A 17,070-nucleotide genomic window follows, 5' to 3' on the forward strand; every position below is an offset into this window, starting at 1 on the left:
CCAGCACCACATCCCACCCCTAAACACACACACACACACACACACACACACACACACACACACCAGCCCCGGAAGGGAACTGAGAACAGGGCAAAGCCTGAGGGGATTCTGCCCAAGCTGACTTCCCCTCCACCCGAAAAGAGACCACCTCCTCCATGATGTCGTCTGTACATCCCCATAGGTGTCTGCCTATATGAACGTCTGTTCAAGTTTCTTTGTTTGCTGGAGGGCCGGTATCGGTAGAAGGGCTTCAGCGTGTGTGTGGCATGTCCTTGTGAATGCCCGCCTGCACACACGCGGCGTGTCTGGGTGAGTTTTGATGTGTTTGGGTGCATGAATGTGCAAGCCGACACGGGGGAGGAATGTGTGTTCCCCAGGGTGTCAGTGTCTTTGTGTGTGTGTCTGTCTCGGCTTGGGAGATGCTTGTGGGTGTATCTGTCTCAGTAGGTGAGCAGTCTGTCTCCGGGTCTATGACTGGTTTCTGGTGCCTGGGTGTCAGCTCTATTTTTGGCAGGGGGCGGCTAGCTCGGGCAGGACTGACTCTTAGAGTGAGACCCAGGAGGCGAGGGTGCACACCCACAGACCCGGGTGCTGGCTGAAGCCTGGGCCCTGCCGTGCCCCCAACCCCCAGCCTCAAGATACACGACCATTCTCATCTCCCCCAGCCTCTCCCCTGCCAGTTCCAAAGAAGCCCCCCCAACATCAACACTTTCCCGACCCCAAGTGGGACGTGAACCCCCCCCAGTGCACCACCCCCCCCCCCCCCGCGGCATTTCCAGCCAACCCAAGCTGCCTTTGGAAGTCGCTCCCCAGCCGGCGCCTCCGCGGGCAGGGGTCCCAGCAGAGCCCCCCCTTTCCGGCAGCCCTCCCCTCCTCCAGAAGGGGCGGCCCAGGCAGTCTGGAGCCCCCCCTCCCCCCCCCGCCACACACACACTCAGGGGCTGATCTGGAGTCGGGATTCCCTTCGCCGCATCTTCGGGAGCCGGGTCCCCAGCTTTCCACGCACCTCCCACCCCAAATCTGAAATCCCACCCTCCTCCTCCTCCCCCCATCCCCCCGCAGGAACCGGGCGTGCGGACTCCGGGCCTCGGCCGGCAGAGGCGGGGAGGCTGCCGGAGGCTCCGGAGGGCGCCGTGCGCGTTCGGGTCCCGCGACGGCCCGACCCCCGCGCCCGCGGCCGGGGACAACTTGGGCGCCTCCGCGGGAAACTCGGGCCCGCGCCCCGGGGGGGCGGGCTGCCTGGCCGGCGGGTCGCCGAGCGCAGGCGGAGGGGCTTACCTTGGGAGAAAGTGTCGGAGAGAGTGAGGATCCAGACGAGGAGGCTGAGCATGCTGCCCGCCGCCCGCCGCGCCGGGGCCCCGAGTTGGCGGCGGAGCGCGGGGCGCGGGCGGGAGGAGGCGGCGGGGCCGGAGCCCGCCCCCGGCCCTGCACACGCGCGTGCACACGCGCACACACACTCGCACGCGCGCACCCCCGCGCGCACCAACTCACTTCCCCGGCCCGCGGCCCCCTCCCTCCCGGCCCCTCCGGCCCGCGCGGTCCCGCCCTCGCCCCGGCCCTCCCGCGCCCGGTGCCGCCGCTCGCCCAGCTCGCGCTCTCCGGGGCTCTTCCGCTCTCCGCTCCTCCGGGCCCTCCCCTCCCCTCCCTCCCTCCCCGCCCCTCCTGACGTCTCCTCCCCCAGCCCTCCCCCAGCCCTCCGGCCCCCGGCGCGCACGCACACCCCTCCCCGGGACGGAGATGCCCGCGGCGCGGGACCCGGGGTGGGGGGGGGGGGGGGACGCGGGACCGGCCACCGCGCCCCGCCCGTCACACTCACTGGCAGGGGCTCCCCGCTGCCGAGGGGGCGGCCGGGCGAGGACCTGCCCGTGGGCCGGGGGATGGCTTTGATGGGGAGGCCGTGTGCGTGCATGTGTGTGTCTGGGGGGGGGGCGGGGGGACGCGATGGGCAGGTGGTGGGTCACGGAGTCAAAAAGCACAAAATCCTTGGGGGTTTTTTTTGTTTTTTGTTTTTTGTTTTTTTCTCTTGTTGATCCCACACCCGGAATCTAAGCCCTAGATTCTCCAAATTGGGAATTCTCAAATGGCTAATGAATCCCGGGGTGGGGAGCGAAGCGCTCCTCTCCCCACCTACAAAACCCAGGGCTGGGCACCGCGAGCCGCTTCCCGGGGCCACCTGGAGCGCTGCCCTGGCCTCCCCCCGGCACACAGTGGGGCCAGCCTCGGTGTCGCAGCCCGCAGCCGGCCGGGCAGGGGCGCGGGGGCCTCCTGCCTTTGTTCATCCTGGGTGGTACCGTCCAGCGGGAGAAGTAGCCAACTCCACGGCTGGGAAGGGCCACGGGGAGGGCAGCCACGCGAGGATCTCTAAGCACGGAGGAGCTGGGAGATCCTTGGGCTTGAGAGATGCGGGAACTGGGAGGGGAGGGAGCTCCTGGTGAGAGGAACGGGGGGCCTCCCGTAGGCGCCTCCTCTTTCCTATGAGCCCAGCTTGGCGACCAGCTCCCTTCCCAACCCCAACCACAGAGGCTTCTGCTCACAGTGTCGTTGGGGGTGCCTGGACGTCTGGGTCCCGAGAGAGGAGCTGAGGGGAAGCCACAGAAGTTGCACAGGAATTGCACAACTTTAGAGTGCTCTGTTGGTCTAGAGAGCTTTCCACTTCTTTCCACCAGATTCTCGGTCTCCTGGGTCCCTAAAACTACCCGCCAAGAATTCCGTTTCGGCCCCCTGAACGCAGGCGCGTGGCTCTCCGGTGCCCTCTGCCGGCGCGAGGCGGTTTCTTCCAGGAACCTGACCCCGGGCTGAACGGTCCAGACACATCCGCACACAACTGGAGGGCACAGATACTCAGGCAGAGAGACACGCGAGCTCGTATTCAGAAGCGTATTGTGCACAGACCCAGCGAATCCTTCGTGTGCGCAAAAGCACATATGCACAGGCAAACCCACAGTGTTAATAAAAGCCATACCCAGCCCAAAGAAATAGGCGTATAATCGTAAATACATTCAAACGGCCACACACCAATGTGCAGACACATAAGGGCTTTTCGCTTACTCGCTCATTAATCATGCATTCCACAGATATTTCTTTTGTGCCTGCTTGTGTGGCAGTAGGAATTGCAGGCCTTGGAGATACAACCATGACACACACACACACACACACACACACACACACACACACAGAGTCCCTCCCTCCCTCATCATGTTCCATTCTGGAGGGGAGGAAGAGGCGGTAGAAAAATACAAAATATAGCAGGTTGTAGTAAATGCTGTGGGAGACCAACAGTAATAAGGAAAAGCTGCTGTGCTGTAGGAAATTGAGGGATTCGGGTATTCAGGCATCTGAAGGGGAGAAAATAGCAGGTAGGTGGTAACAGCTGATGCAAAGGCCCTGAGGTAGAGGTATTCTGGGCGTATCAGTGAGGCTGCCTTTTCTCCTTTTCAGTCTGCATAAAGGTGCAGGAAAGGGAGGCCCCCGGTGGTAGTTATTTAGGGCAATGTTGAGAAGAAAAAGCCCAGAAGTGAGGGAAGAGAATATTCTCAGCTTCTCTTTGCCCACCTTCTCCTGGCTTCTATTCGGGTTTGACGGTGAGCCTCAGCGTGAAGAGGGCCCGAGTTTTCAAAACTTATCTCTTTGTTGCCTCGAAACCCCAGCAGCAGCAGAACCAAATTCGCCCAGCCAAAGCAGTAACGTCACCTGTCTTGCCCAGCCCCTTAACCCTCCTTCCGCCTCTCTCTTCAATCTCAAATCCTGACCAGCTCAGTTCATAGCAAACACGCTTCTCCAGAATCCCCTCCACGTAAGCCATTCGGCATCCCAGATTCCAGTGCTGAAGTCCCCAGCTCCCACCAGTGGCCCTCAGCGCGAGCGGTGACAGAATCTCCTGAGAAGCTTTTTAAACACAGCAGTGCCTTGGCCTCACTTCCAAAGATTGATGGTTCTAGGGTGAAGCCCAAAGCACTGGTATTTTTAAACATCTCCCCAGGTGAATCCAACGGGCAGCCAGGGTTGAGAAGCAATGCCCTCTGCAAGCCGGCGTTCCGCGAGGGCACCGGCCCTACCCTCCAGCATCGCTGCTGATTGACGGTCCTCCATCACCGTCCTCCCCTTCGGCCCCCTACCTTTGTTCCAGTCTCTTCTCTCTGGCACCAGTGTTCACAATTTTAATTAAATTAACTGAGTCTCCTAGAGTCTAATCACATAACTCGCATCAAACTGGGGGCATCCTGGGGCTGAGCCCCAGTAACAGGCGGATGTTCCCAAAGGCAAAGCCTGTGTCTTTTCCATCAGACTAGACATACGTCCCCAGGACTGCATATCGGCCCCCCCCATCAGGGCCCCCTTGGGGGCAAGGGCTGTGCGTGTCCCCTCAGCCTGCAATTTCCCGAGGGCAAGGAAGAAACTGGGGAGCCCCTCTCCCCAACAGACGGACAGCGCATGGACCGGGAAACCAGCCCGGGAGGATCCTCATCCAGATCTGTCCCTCACTTTCTGTGTGATCTCGGCAGTTTACTTACCTAACCTCCACGTCCTTGGCTTCTTCGTCTGAAAACAGGGATAAGAGCACTTACCGCGGAGGGGGTTGGAGGGATTAAGTGAGTCAGTATTTGTGCAGCTCTTAGCGCTAGGCGCACAGCGCGAAGGAGACGCTGGCTGTGACTATTTTCTCTGTGGGAGCTCCCAGAGCGGGGACTTTCGAACCTTCCTTCTGCTGGATTGGTGTCTGTCCTCGGACACAGGGCCCTGCCTGGACAGAAGTGTGCCCGCCTGGAGGCGGAGGGAATAACCCCCGAGGACGCACCTTCACCCAGAAAAAGGAGAGAAGCGGCCCAAGGTTATATATGGAGTTAAGAGAAATATTAATAATTTTTTGAGCACAAAAGCAAAAAGTTCAGGGGGTCAGAAAGAGTGAGCAGGAAGGCAATTTATGACCATCCACAGGAGACGCCACCCTGAGAGACAGAAATGAATGCTTTGTCTCAATGAGGGCTGAGGACAGCAGAACAATTCTATAAATTGTCCTCTTTCCCCCTAGAAGGGGCGAAGGATGGTGTTCCTGCTGCTTTTGCCAGAGACGCAGAAGAGAGGGGCCGAGATCCTGATTTTCAGCCTGGAAAATAACCTGAGGCCCCAAAGCCAGGGGCCGTCATGTCCGCACCCCTGGCAGAGATTGGAGCCCAGAGCCGCGAGCGCAGCCCCCCTCCTCCTCCAAAACTGCTCCCAGCACAGAGGCTTCTCTGGGTCCCTTCCCCACTTTCCGGCCCTCCGGCCCCAGTGGCTGCATAAACCCTTCCGGGTGTCAGGCCTGGGGTTCGGCTTTCCGGCCGACACAAAGGCCCACTTTCTCCTGTTCTCTTTCTCCGTAGGATGAGATTTGAGAGGTACAAGAATGACAGCAGAGCCCGAGGACAGCCTCACCGGCCGTGGGGAGAGACTCCGATCTGCACCGTGAGGGCAGGAAGAAGGGCCACCTCAGGGGACCCTTGGGGGAGGTGGACAAGGAGGTCAGGCTGGCGGGTGGGGCTAGGGTGTGAGCGGGCACCTGAGGGAGCAGTGCTCCCCTTGAAGCAGGACTAAAGGCCAGACCCAGAAGGGACTGCCTGCTGAGGAGCAATGTCCACGGTATCGAGGGACAGGTCTGAGTGGCTGGGAGCTGCTCCCAGGCGGGGCTCAGAGAGGGTGACCTTGGCAGAGACAGGCTCCCAGGGGTTGTTTCCCGCCCGCCAGCCTCGAGGGCGAGCCCCTGCGCCCCATCCCTTCCCAGCCGTTCAGCCCTTCCCTTCCCGGCCCCTCAGATTGCAGCTCCAACGTGGGGAGACAGTTTGTGCTAAATGGACCGGTTATCTCATGTTAGATGTAATGAGGATTTCATGGCCTGAACTCCCAGGGATCGAAAGACCCCCTGCTTCAAATGAGCAGCCCAGCTGAGACCAGCTCGGGGAAAGGAGAAGGAGGTTCAGGTTCAGGGGCGGGGGCACTGAGCGGGGTGAGGGGGTGTGGGCGCCGAGGAAGGGAGAGCAGGGAAGAGACTAATTAGGAAAAAACGGAAACAGTAACGTGAGCCAGTGACGCAAACACCCAGCCTCAGAACCAGGAGGGCCCCAGACAACTGGGAGTCCAGTCCTCGCTGGAGACTGGTGAGATGCTGAGTCAAGGTCACCAAGCAGGTTCCAGCGGGGCTGGGTCCAGAGCCCAGGCCAGGGTTCACCCCCATGTGTCTCGCTAACTCCCACCTCTGCACCCCAGAACCCTTCCAGATGCTTCATCAGCGGAACCCCCAGCGTCCAGACAGCTCTGGTCTCCCGTCGGTATCTCAAAATGGGAACGAAGGGAGCAGAAGGTGGGTGGTCCCGAGGAGGAAGGGGGGATCCCGCATCTCCCCTGGGCCCTTGGTTTAGCTTGGTGGGGATGCTGGTCCCAAGCCCACAGACCCGGGACCGTTGGCATTCTCCGAGGCTCCTTCAAAGACTTAAACCCCACATCATCACATCCATTTACACAAGACGGGGACACAGGACGGTGGCTTATGTCCGCACCCGAACTAGAGAGGAGATCATGCCAGCAGCCGGCATCATGGCCCGAAGTTGCAATAAGGTCACCGGACATCGTGGTTGGTTTAGAGTCCGTAGGAATGGAAATCGAAAGGTAAGGCTCACTGTACCCTTATTGGAAGAGGGGCCGTTCACTTAGAGCACGACCCTTAACCATGCCACCGCAGCCCCACACGCCCTGGACAGGCTTGCGAAGGGTTTGGGTCACGACGAGCTCATTCACGCACCCGTCTGTTCACCTCACAAACACGTGTCCCGAGCCGACTCTGTGTCCAGCAGGAGGCTAAGCGCTGGGTCGCGGAAATGAGGAAGGCTCACGCCCTTGTTCTCCGGGAGCCGCTCTCGGGGGGGAAAGAGGGACAGGTCATTAGAGCTGGGGCGGGAGGTGCCGAGAGAGAAAAACGCCCCCGGTTTTCACCAGTGCGGACCAGGAGCAACGGAACATGCCTTGGAGGCACCGCAAGTTTCCTGGAGTTGAGAGCTGGGAATCCCCAGGCAAAGTCAGAGGTGTGGCCCAAGACCCTTCTCGTCTCCAGGCCTCAGTTTCCTGCCACAGCTGACACACCCATGACACTGTGGCGCTTTGGCCTTTCAGAAGGAGTCGGGGGCCGTTCCCTGCAGGGGTTCCCTCGGGGCGGGCGGTGCGGTCTGTTGGAGCGTGTTCCCACTGGCTTCCCAGCTTCGCCTCCCAGGCAGGGTCTGGCTGCTGGCTTTGGTGGCATTTCCTAAGTGGACAGATAGAGGATGTCGATTTGATGTCCCTCCAGTGCCTCTCTTCCACTCTCCAAGACACGGCCAACAGTGGGGCCCTGGGATCGTGCCCACCCTTTGGGCCACGGCAGGCTTGCCTCCTCCTGCAGCCCTCCCTCCCGACCCCCACCCTCGTCCAGCCCCATCCCTAAGTCCTCTCCACCTAGAGCCCAAGTCTAGGCTTTGGGAAGAGCCCTAGGAGAACACAAGTCCAGAGGAAAATGTTGCCCCCCCCCCCCACCCCGGCCTCCCATGAAAAAGAACCAACAGCAGAAACCTGGCTCCTCCTTCAGGGTCCTCCTTCCAAGGATGTCACCAGGAGGACGGTGGCTGCCGGGGGACCAGGGAGGGGGAGGGAACGCAGTAGTCAAAAGTACGAAGTTTCCTTTACACAAAAGCAGTAAGTCCTAGAGGCCCCGGAGGACCGGGGACAGGTGTTGCATCCCACCCGGACCTAACAGCACGGTGTCGTGTCCTCTTCGTAAGCGTTTGCTCAGAGCACATCTTAGCTCAAGGGTCCTCATCACAAAATAAAACCATGATAAACGAAGGGGGCGGGAGGAAACTCCTGGAGGTGATGCGAAAGTTTCTGGCATCGACTGCGGAGACGCTTTCGTGGATGCACGCTCGTCTCCAAACTCACCAGGCGGCAGGCACTAAATGCGCACAGCCTCTTGTGGGTCGGTCACACCTCAGCATCACCAGGAAGACACCAGCGGCCATCCTGTGCAAACCCCGGCCCCGCAGGTCTGCCCTCGAGGGCTCCTCCCCGGGTCCGTATCCCCGCCTCAGTCTCCAGCTCCTGGAGGGCAGGGTTCGCTTCCTTCTGTGTGCAGGGTCGCCCCCCACAGTAGCCCCTGGGGTCTGCCCCGGGCTCCTCGAGCGGAGCCATCCTCCACAGCCCCATCCGTGCTCTTTCTCAAGCTCAAGTCTGACTGCTTCGCTCCTCTACTCAAGCCTCCCTGGTGGCTCCCCCTGCCCGTGGGATCGGACACAGACTCTTCCCCCCGGGCCTCCTGCCCCTTACCTTCCAGCTCTCTGCACCTCTCGGGCTCTCCGGCACCTGGAAGGCACCTGGAAGGGGTCCCAGGGCTTCCTCCCTGCGCCCCCCGCCCACGGGACTGTTTCCCACGGGGCCTGCCCCCACCCCACCCCCTCCTCCCTCAGCCCTCCCACTAGATGTCACTTCTCCAGGGAAACCTCTGATTCCTCCGACAGGCCGGGTCACCTTGTTCTTGCCCTCAAGCACCCTCGATTTCCACCGCAGCATCAATCACACGTGAAATTAGGTATTCGGTGTCTGTCCCCTGCTGACTCGGAAGGCCTGTGCAGGCAGAGCGGCCCCGGTATCGTCCATGGCGGTGACCCTAGTGCCTCCCGTGGAGTGGGCTCCCCGGACTGAGACAAAGAGAGAGACGTCCCTTTGCTGAACTGTGCAAAGGCTGCATTGTGCGGACTACAGAGCCGCGGGGCCGCCAATCAGACCACAGGAGGAACTTCCCCGCCAACGAGGCACTTAAGGGGCTCTGAGAAATCATGCTTCCGAGGCACTGGGAGTGGCCTGAAAGTTCACCTCCTCTCATTCAGAGTGAGTGGGGGCGGGGGGGGGGGGGGGGGGAGACACATGCTACCTCGAAGGTGCAAAAAAAAAAAAAAAAACAACAACCCAGGGAACAGCGAACGAAGCTATAAATACAGTCGAGCATCGGGTGACATCACCTGAGCACAGCGCAGAGATTTACGGCCGAGTCACAGGGCCCTAAAGTGTATTTATAATGGTGTAACTCACTCGTGCCTCTCCTGCCCGCCTGCCCTCCCTCATTCCCCCACTCGCTGCCACCACGGTCCTCGTCTGGCGAGGCTGGGCCAGGCCGCGGCTCTGGGCACTCGCCAGCCCTGAAGAATGGAGCGGTCTCTGTGCACACCAGCATTTGAAAACTGCAGAGGGTCCCCACTTGTGAGGTTTGTGAATGCTGAGCGGTTAGGCGGGCGCTGAAGACATGCAAACCCCCCCACCCCACCCCCCCCCGCCCCTCCACCCTGTCCCGACCTACCTTCGAGCTCCACGGGCAGACTTCCAGCCTTATTCATATGCCACGTGGTCCCTAATCTCCAGTCTTGGGACCTTCCCCAAAGAGCGCCCCAGGTTTCTGCCCCGGTGCCCGGGCTCCTTGGTCCCCTCCACGGGGTGTCCTTTTCTGCCATAAATCCCCAAGCAGAACTCCTCCTCCGAAGCCCAGCTCAGAGGGAGCAGTTTCACTGACCTGCCCCGGGGATGACGCGTCCCTGGCCGTCCTCTTTCCAATGCCACTGGCTCCCGGCTCTCCGCTCACCGTCGCAGGCAGGCACACACAACACGCGGCTCAGCTCTGCCACAGACTAGCCTGAGATTCTCCCTCAGGGTCTGCTCAGAACCTCCCACGGGGAGAGGCTCAGAGAATGCTTTTTCTTCGTCTTTCGTTTGTTTTTGCTTTTGTTTTTTTAATATTTTTTAATGTTTACTCATTCTTGAGAGAGAAACACACGCACAGAACCTGAAGCAGGCTCCAGGGGCTCGAACCCACCAACGGTGAGATCGTGACCTGTGCCGAAGTCAGACACTTCAGCAACTGAGCCACCCAGGCGCCCCTGGAGAAGGCTTTTTCAATCACACGTCTGTCCCCTCCGTGAGCCTGGTCCCCCTCGAGCGTCTACAATGTGTCTGGACACTGAGCTGGAAGCTGTACTGCCATTATGTTCAATCCTCGGGACGACAAGGAGGGCATCACCACTCCCCTTCTGTGTAGGGGAATTGAGGCACAGAGAGGTTCAGTAGCATGCCCAAAGGCACACAGCTAGTAAAGGTGACCATAGGATTCTCAACCAGGATGTCAAAACTCTACCGTGTCTGCTCTGTTCCCGGAGACCTTGGGCTGTGTGCTCTGCAGCCTGGCTTCTGTCTACTATCCCAGGACTTGTAGCCTCTCCCGAAAGAGTGCACACAGCCCGCTGACGGCCTGCCTCCTCAAAAGTAGCCAGTGTGGCTCACTCATCAGGAATCACTGCTGTCAAAGCAGCAGCCCGGGGCCCTGCCTGTGTTCTGAAGGCTGAGCCCTCACCTGCACGAGAGGCCGCAGAGACACCGAGAGGGACAGTCACCCTGCAGCCACCCGCCCTCACAGCGCTGGCTCCCTTCTCCCCTCCTCTGCTCTGGATTCTCTTCTGGGACTTTGCCACCACGTCTGTTTACAGCCAAAGTGGAAAAAGAGAAGTGAAGGTGAACGGAGATTCTCCTTGTCCCCAACAAGCCGCCAAAGGCTCACCTCCGGGCAAGTGAGAGGTAGAAATTACCCCAGGTGGGTGGGGTAGCTGGTGGTGGTACAGTTCAGCTGGGCTTGGGCCCGAGTCATGGTCTCCTGAAAACAGACGTGCCCCCCGAGGGAAGTAGGGGGGCAGGTCACGGTGGGAGACTCGAGCGAGGGCAGGGCAGAAAAATCTCGTGTCTTCCCCGGCTCATCCTCAGCTCGGTCACCAGCATGGGGCTTGAAACGCTGGGTAAAATCCAAAATACCTACCAAGCAGAGTGATGTTGTTGAAAAATTGCTGTTAATATTACTAATAATTGTTAACTTTCCTATCATTGCTCTGGGTTGAAAATTGAGTAAAAATGATGCTCCGGTGCTGTAGGGAATCTCCCCCTTTCCACCTTCTCCCACGGGTCACTTGTGACCCCCAAACTGGCTGCAGAAGCTAGTACACTCATTCCTCACGCACAGCGTGGACTGAAGGAAGGAAGGAAGTTAGCCTTCGGTGATACGGTCTCTCTGTCTCGAATCTTCGTATCACAATCCCAAGAGCTCTCCTACTGCTCTTAACTTCCTCTGGGGAATGAGTTTATACTAAAGCGTGAAGGACTATATATCCTACCCCCTGCCACTCCCACCCCAGCCCCAGGTGTATTTTCAAAGAGAGCAAGTGCTGGGGCCGTGCTTTAACCGAAAGCACACATTTCTGACCGTGTAATTATAGACACCTTTATACTTGATAGGGAGCCGGGGGGCGGGGTACGATAGACCTTCTAGAACCTTCTAGAACCTTCTGAAATGACACCTAACCCAAGAGTCCACAGCCAGAAGTAGACTTACCATGAAATTAATGATGTTCCCAAGAGTCCACAGCCAGAGGTAGACTTACCATGAAATTAATGATGTTCCCTGTTCGGGGCCCTTCTAAGGCTCCAGGTGGCAACTGCTGATGTACCATGTGGCCCTGCAGAAACGATGCGAGAGTGAGCTATTACAATCACAAGTGATGAAGTCTCTTGTTTCTTTTCATTCTGACTTCCCCTCCACCCCACCTTCCTTCATGGCAGGTGGTGGAGGAACCCTGGGCGTTCTGAGGGGCTCTGCCCAAGTGGAAATGGAGCTGAGAGTCCATATAGGTTGGATGAAAGGCTTGTGTGGTGTGGCTCACAGAACTTGCAACATACGATCATGCCAAGTCTCCTGGCGCAGGAAGGGCCTTCAAGATTGTGCCAGGGGCCGCCAGGCTGACTCGGGCAAGACTGGGACAGGCAGGTGCGGACCCAAAGGCTCAGGGTGGCAAGGGCCACCCGGATCCGGAAGCAGTATTTGAAACACATAGAGGCAGAAGCTAGTCCATGGGAAATTCTTCTAATTGCCAGACGTGTAATTCTACAAGTGGTGGGTTTGGTCCTCACTGATGCTTCGTCAAAGCACAAGCTCTTCTGCTAGGGATACGCCTGATGACGCGGTGTAGAAATTACACGCCACACAAAGATGTTTCCCGGTATTTGTCTTTTGGGTGTTTTTGGTTTTGTGTTTTGTTTTGTTTTATTTTGTTCTAGAGAGAGAGTGAGAGAGCGCAAGCTGGGGAGAGGGGCGGACAGAGGAAAAGAATCTCAAGCAGGCTCCAGGCTCAGCTCGGAGCCCAGCATGGGGCTCGATCTCACAACCCTGGGATCACGACTTGAGCCGAAATCAGGAGTCGGACGCTCACCCGACTAAGCCACCCAGGTGCCCCTCCTGCGTATTCTTACATGAAATTGTTAGGTAGACATTATTTGGATGTTAAAAAGTGAATTATAAGGCAACACTCAGAGTATTTCCAAAGAGATACTGCATTAAGAGGAAGAGATAGATTTCTAATAATCCAGTTACCAGTGACGAATAACTTACATGATTACATTGGAAAAAGTTGTACGTTTCTTGGTGATTTGACAGAGACAGCATGAGATTTGCAAAAAGGCCATGACGACAAGGGGCAATCTGGTTAACAGTGGCCCGTGTCCTTCACAACAAGACCCATGATAACATCACAGAACTTGAACGGTCCTGAAATCTCACAACTCAATGATGAAAAAAAGTATCTATTTCCCCCCAAATTTGACAATAATCCTAAGATTGTATATGGTATTATCTATATAGCAATTTTAAAGTTGAAAGACACTTTTAGACACTGTCAATAATAAAAAGATAAATTTCGATCAACCAAACCAGAGGAAGATGGGATTATCTTGCTCTTTCGATAAAAAACTTTGCTAAACCGGGGCACCAGGGTGGCTCCGTCGGTTAAGCGTCCAATGGTTGATTTCAGCTCAGGTCGTGATCTCACGATTTGCGAGTTGGAGCCCCTCAGCGGGCTCTGTGCTGACAATGTGCAGCCCGCTTGGGATTCTCTCTCCCTCTCCCTCTGCCCTTTCCCCACTCTCACTCTCTGTCTCAAAATAAATAAACTTAAAAAAAAAAATTCCTAAATCAGGGTATGCAGCTAAAAAAGTAGAAAAAATAGGACACGGTGTGTTGTGCAGGTAATAAAAATGATAATGTTATTTCTCTGGGTTTTTAAGGATTTTTCTTCATTTGCCAACTTTTAAAAACTTGTAACTTGGTATGATTCTTTTTCTCGTTTTTATTTCTATTTATTTATTTTTTTTAAGTTGTTTTTTTTTTATTTTTTTTTTTTGAGACAGAGAGAAACAGAGCATGAACGGGGGAGGGGCAGAGAGAGAGGGAGACACAGAATCCCAAGCGGGCTCCAGGCTCCGAGCCGTCAGCCCAGAGCCCCATGTGGGGCTCGAACTCACGGACCGCGAGATCGTGACCTGAGTCGAAGTCGGATGCTTAACCGACTGAGCCACCCAGGCGCCCCTCCTTTTGATTTTTTTAATGTTTACTTACTTTTGAGAGAGAAAGAGAGAGACAGAGTGCAAGCAGGGGAGGGGCAGAGAGAGAGGGAGACACAGAATTGGAAGCAGGCTCCAGGCTCCGAGCCGTCAGCCCAGAGCCCGACGCGGGGCTCGAACTCACGGACCGCGAGATCATGACCTGAGCCAAAGTCGGACGCCCAACCGACTGAGCCACCCAGGCGCCCCTCTTTTTCTCGTTTTTAAAATACAATTTCACTTCTTTATCTAGTTCTGCATTTGTAATTTTGTATTTCCCTTCCTTTAAGGGGGTCTTCTCCCCACCCCCCCAAACAGGACAGGCTTCGGGCCCCACAAAACTGGATTCACCCTGGGCGCAGCGTCCGTGTTGTAGTAAGACGTTGTTGAGTAACGTGGATGGTGCTTGGAGTTCGCTCCGTATCTGCAGCTCCAAACTCCGTGATTTATCTGCTTTTCCCTCCCAGCGACTTGTGGTTTCCTCCCTTTTACAGATGAGGGAACGGAGCCCCGGGACGCTGGGTAACCTGGCCGCTGTTGCACAGGTGGGAGGTTGCCAAGCCCGGACACAACACAGAGGCTTGTGTCCTGTCTGTCTGTCCCGATCTACGTCCTGTCGCCCTCCTCACCCTCCTGCCCTGGGGGAAGAGCGGGGACCCCAGATTCCCAAGCTCCTCTTGTGCTCAGAGAGTTTGAATGACTGGCTGGGGGACACACAGCTGGCGGGGGAGGGGAGAGGCATTAGGTAGCTCCCGCCCCCCCATCCAGCACCAGCCACGACCAGGCCCCTTCGTGGTCCTGGAGGGGGTGGGCGGGAAGGCGAGGGAGGCCCACCTGCGAAGGTGGTGGGGCAGGTGTGACCTGGGTCAGCCTGGGGCACAGGCTGCAGCCTGCAGGAGATGCCTTGGGCATTGCAGCGTCACCCTGGGCAGCCGCGGTGGCCCCGCCTCCCCCGGGTTCATTAACTGGCAAATAAACTGGAGCCACAAAGGCCTGGGGCCTGGGAGGGTGCGGGCCCGGCTGCCGTGGGGCTGGGTGGTGGGGGTCAGAGACGGCCGGCCTCCTCCCCAGGCTGTGCCCCCCTCCCCCCAGCACCCTAGGTTCGCTCCCCTTCCCCAGTCTGCACCCCCTCCCCAGGCTGCGCCCCCTCCCTGGGTGGAGGGGAGGGATCCCCTCAGGGTGCCCCACCAGCCCCTCGGGCACAAGGGGCTGTCAGATGGTGGGGAGGGGCGGAGACAGCTCTGCAGAGTCCTGTCCCCAAGCAGAACAGAGGGACATTGAGCAAAGGGCTCCCAACGGCTCTGGGGACTCGGGAGTTTGAGAGAGAAAGGGGAGACTTGCTGCCTTCTGCCCAGGCGTCCTCCCCTCCCCACAGGCACCCTCCGTCTTCCAGTTCTCCCAGGACCCCCCAGAGCTGGCTTCCTGTGCTCCAGTCGCCTGTTAGTGTGCCAGGGCCGCCGGAAACGGTCCCCGGACGGGGTGGCCCTGGCCTTTCCAGCAGGCCCGGAGGCTACAAGTCCCACAGTGATGTGTCAGCAACAAGGCCTTCTACCCAGGCCAGCTCCTCGGCTTGCAAGTGACCGTCCCCTCCCCTCCCTTCCCGGGGTCTCCCCCTGAGCCTGTGTGTCCTAACCTGCTCTTATAAAAACACCAGTCCTGGGGCCCCTGGGTGCCTCGGCGGTTAAGCGTCCGACTTCGGCTCAGGTCATGATCTCGCGGTTTGAGTTCGAGCCTCGCGTCGGGCTGTGTACTGACAGCTCGGAGCCTGGAGCCTGCTTTGGGTTCTGTGTCTCCCTCTCTCTCTCTGCCCCTCCCGTGCTTGCCCTCTGTCTCTCAGTCTCTGTCTCTGTCTCTCTCTCAAAAATAAATAAACATTAACAACACCAACAACACCAGCTCCTTTGGATGAGGCCCCACCCTAATCTCATTTTAACCTAATTACGTCCTTAAAGACCCTATTTCCATTACAGTCACATTCTGAGGTGCTGGGGTTAGGACTCCAACATGCGCCTTTGGGGGTCATAGTCCAGCCCATAACACCTTCCCCGGGAGCCCAGGGAGCCCCCTGGATCCCGCAGGTAACAGGGTTGCCCTTGAGCAGGCACTGTGACGCCCCCCAAACTCAGCTGCACGACACATGCTAACACCTCCCTCACGTGCCCCCCACATACTCAGGACCTCTTGGAAGGACCCATCACACGCAGGCCGCGGTTTCCCAGCAAATGTCACCGTCTTGGTCCAGTCACCCCACCTGGCCTCAGGCCGCTTTCTCTGTGACTGTCTGAGGCACACCCTGGCTTTTCAGGGTTATCGATCCATTTTGAATAGGTCCAGAAGAGGATATCAAGGACCCTACTGAGGACCCTCACTGTTACCACCTTCATGCACCCTGCCCCTCCCCCGCCCTCGGAGGGAACCGATGAATTAGCGTTCGCCGCTTCTCCCCAGCTTCTGCCAGGCCACACGAACACCCCAGTTAACACTCCTCAGCCCCTGTACAGCAGGCGTATTCACTGTTTTCACTCGCTTTCTTCCACCTTAGCCCTCAGGGGCCACCTGCTTGCCACCCCGTCATGGCTGTGACACTGTTTATTAACCCCTCCGGGAGGGACCCTTGGGCTGTGTCCCCACACCTGGGCAAGGTAAGGCAGGAGGGTTTGGAACTGCCGGGGGCCGGGGGCGGCTGGGCTCCGTGGAGGCGTCTATGCAGAAGGACCCACAGAAGCCCGCGCTAGACACGGGGTTTGATGCGGGCTTGCCCGTTCAAGGCCTGTCACGTCGGGGACCCCCGGACAGAGGGGCTATGCCATTGGTTCCCACTCTGTGTCAGTCATCTACCGCTGGGTGACAAAGTGCCCCGGACTGAGCAGTTGTACGTGACACACGCTGACCTGCTCACAGCTCTGTAGGTCAGAAGCCTGGGCAGACGGGAAGGCTTTGGTCCTGGGGGCAGGTGGGCAGGGACCAGCGGGTCTGGAGCCTGGGCTCCTTGGGGCGAGGGCGTTCTCGCCTCTGTCGTCTGTGGGGTAGACTGAGGCCCCTGGCTCTGGAAGCCAGCCCTCCAGGCGGTTCACAGCAGGGGCGCTGGCTTGGAGGGCAGCAGATTTTCTGTTGCCTTTGGTTGCTCCTTCCTCAAAGGCCCAGCTCCCCCTTCTGGGGCTTCATCTGAGTGAACATCCCACTCAAGACAGTCTCCCTTTTGACTAACTCGAAACCAACGGCTCGAGGCCCTTCATTACATCCGGAAAACCCGCTCGCCAAGTTCGTGTCTGACCCGCCCCCATTACTGCCCAACTGACTCTTACCCAGCACTTGCCGGGCTTCTCCTCCGGACCCCCTTTCTGCACACAGGCCAGGCCCCCGGGGCCCATCCCCCCTGTCCCCGGACTAAGTGTCTCCCAGCTCCGCTCCCTGGCCAGCCCCCGTCACGTCCACACCCGTGGGATCAGATCCGGAGCGCAGCCTCCTCGCCAGGCCCTGCGAGTTCCCCCCCATCCCACCTCAGGTCAGCTCCTGGCAGGGGCTCTGGGCGCTGGTGTGCTCGGTGCCCCCCTCCCTCACCCCCACCCCAGTTCCTGTGCCTGTATTTCTGCCTGGAAGGTGGTTTTCAGG

The 17,070-nt window shown here is 58.3% G+C and overlaps 1 protein-coding gene across 1 annotated transcript in view; it reads right to left on the reverse strand.

Annotated features, from left to right (window-relative positions):
• Positions 1–16,829, reverse strand: part of KIRREL1 (kirre like nephrin family adhesion molecule 1) — a 110,473-nt gene extending 93,644 nt beyond the window's left edge. Inside the window, exons 1-9 of the mRNA XM_042924799.1 lie at positions 16,764–16,829; positions 11,469–11,543; positions 10,626–10,690; positions 10,394–10,516; positions 6,794–6,918; positions 4,512–4,539; positions 2,292–2,409; positions 1,817–1,859; positions 1,279–1,425 (exon numbers count right to left, since the gene is read on the reverse strand). Coding sequence (XP_042780733.1) covers positions 1,279–1,425; positions 1,817–1,859; positions 2,292–2,409; positions 4,512–4,539; positions 6,794–6,918; positions 10,394–10,516; positions 10,626–10,690; positions 11,469–11,543; positions 16,764–16,829 — 790 coding nt within the window. The remainder of the gene's footprint in view (positions 1–1,278; positions 1,426–1,816; positions 1,860–2,291; positions 2,410–4,511; positions 4,540–6,793; positions 6,919–10,393; positions 10,517–10,625; positions 10,691–11,468; positions 11,544–16,763) is intronic.
• Between the last annotated feature and the right edge of the window lie 241 nt (positions 16,830–17,070).

This window comes from Panthera leo, chromosome F3 (assembly GCF_018350215.1).
Source record: "Panthera leo isolate Ple1 chromosome F3, P.leo_Ple1_pat1.1, whole genome shotgun sequence".
Lineage (NCBI taxonomy): Eukaryota > Metazoa > Chordata > Mammalia > Carnivora > Felidae > Panthera > Panthera leo.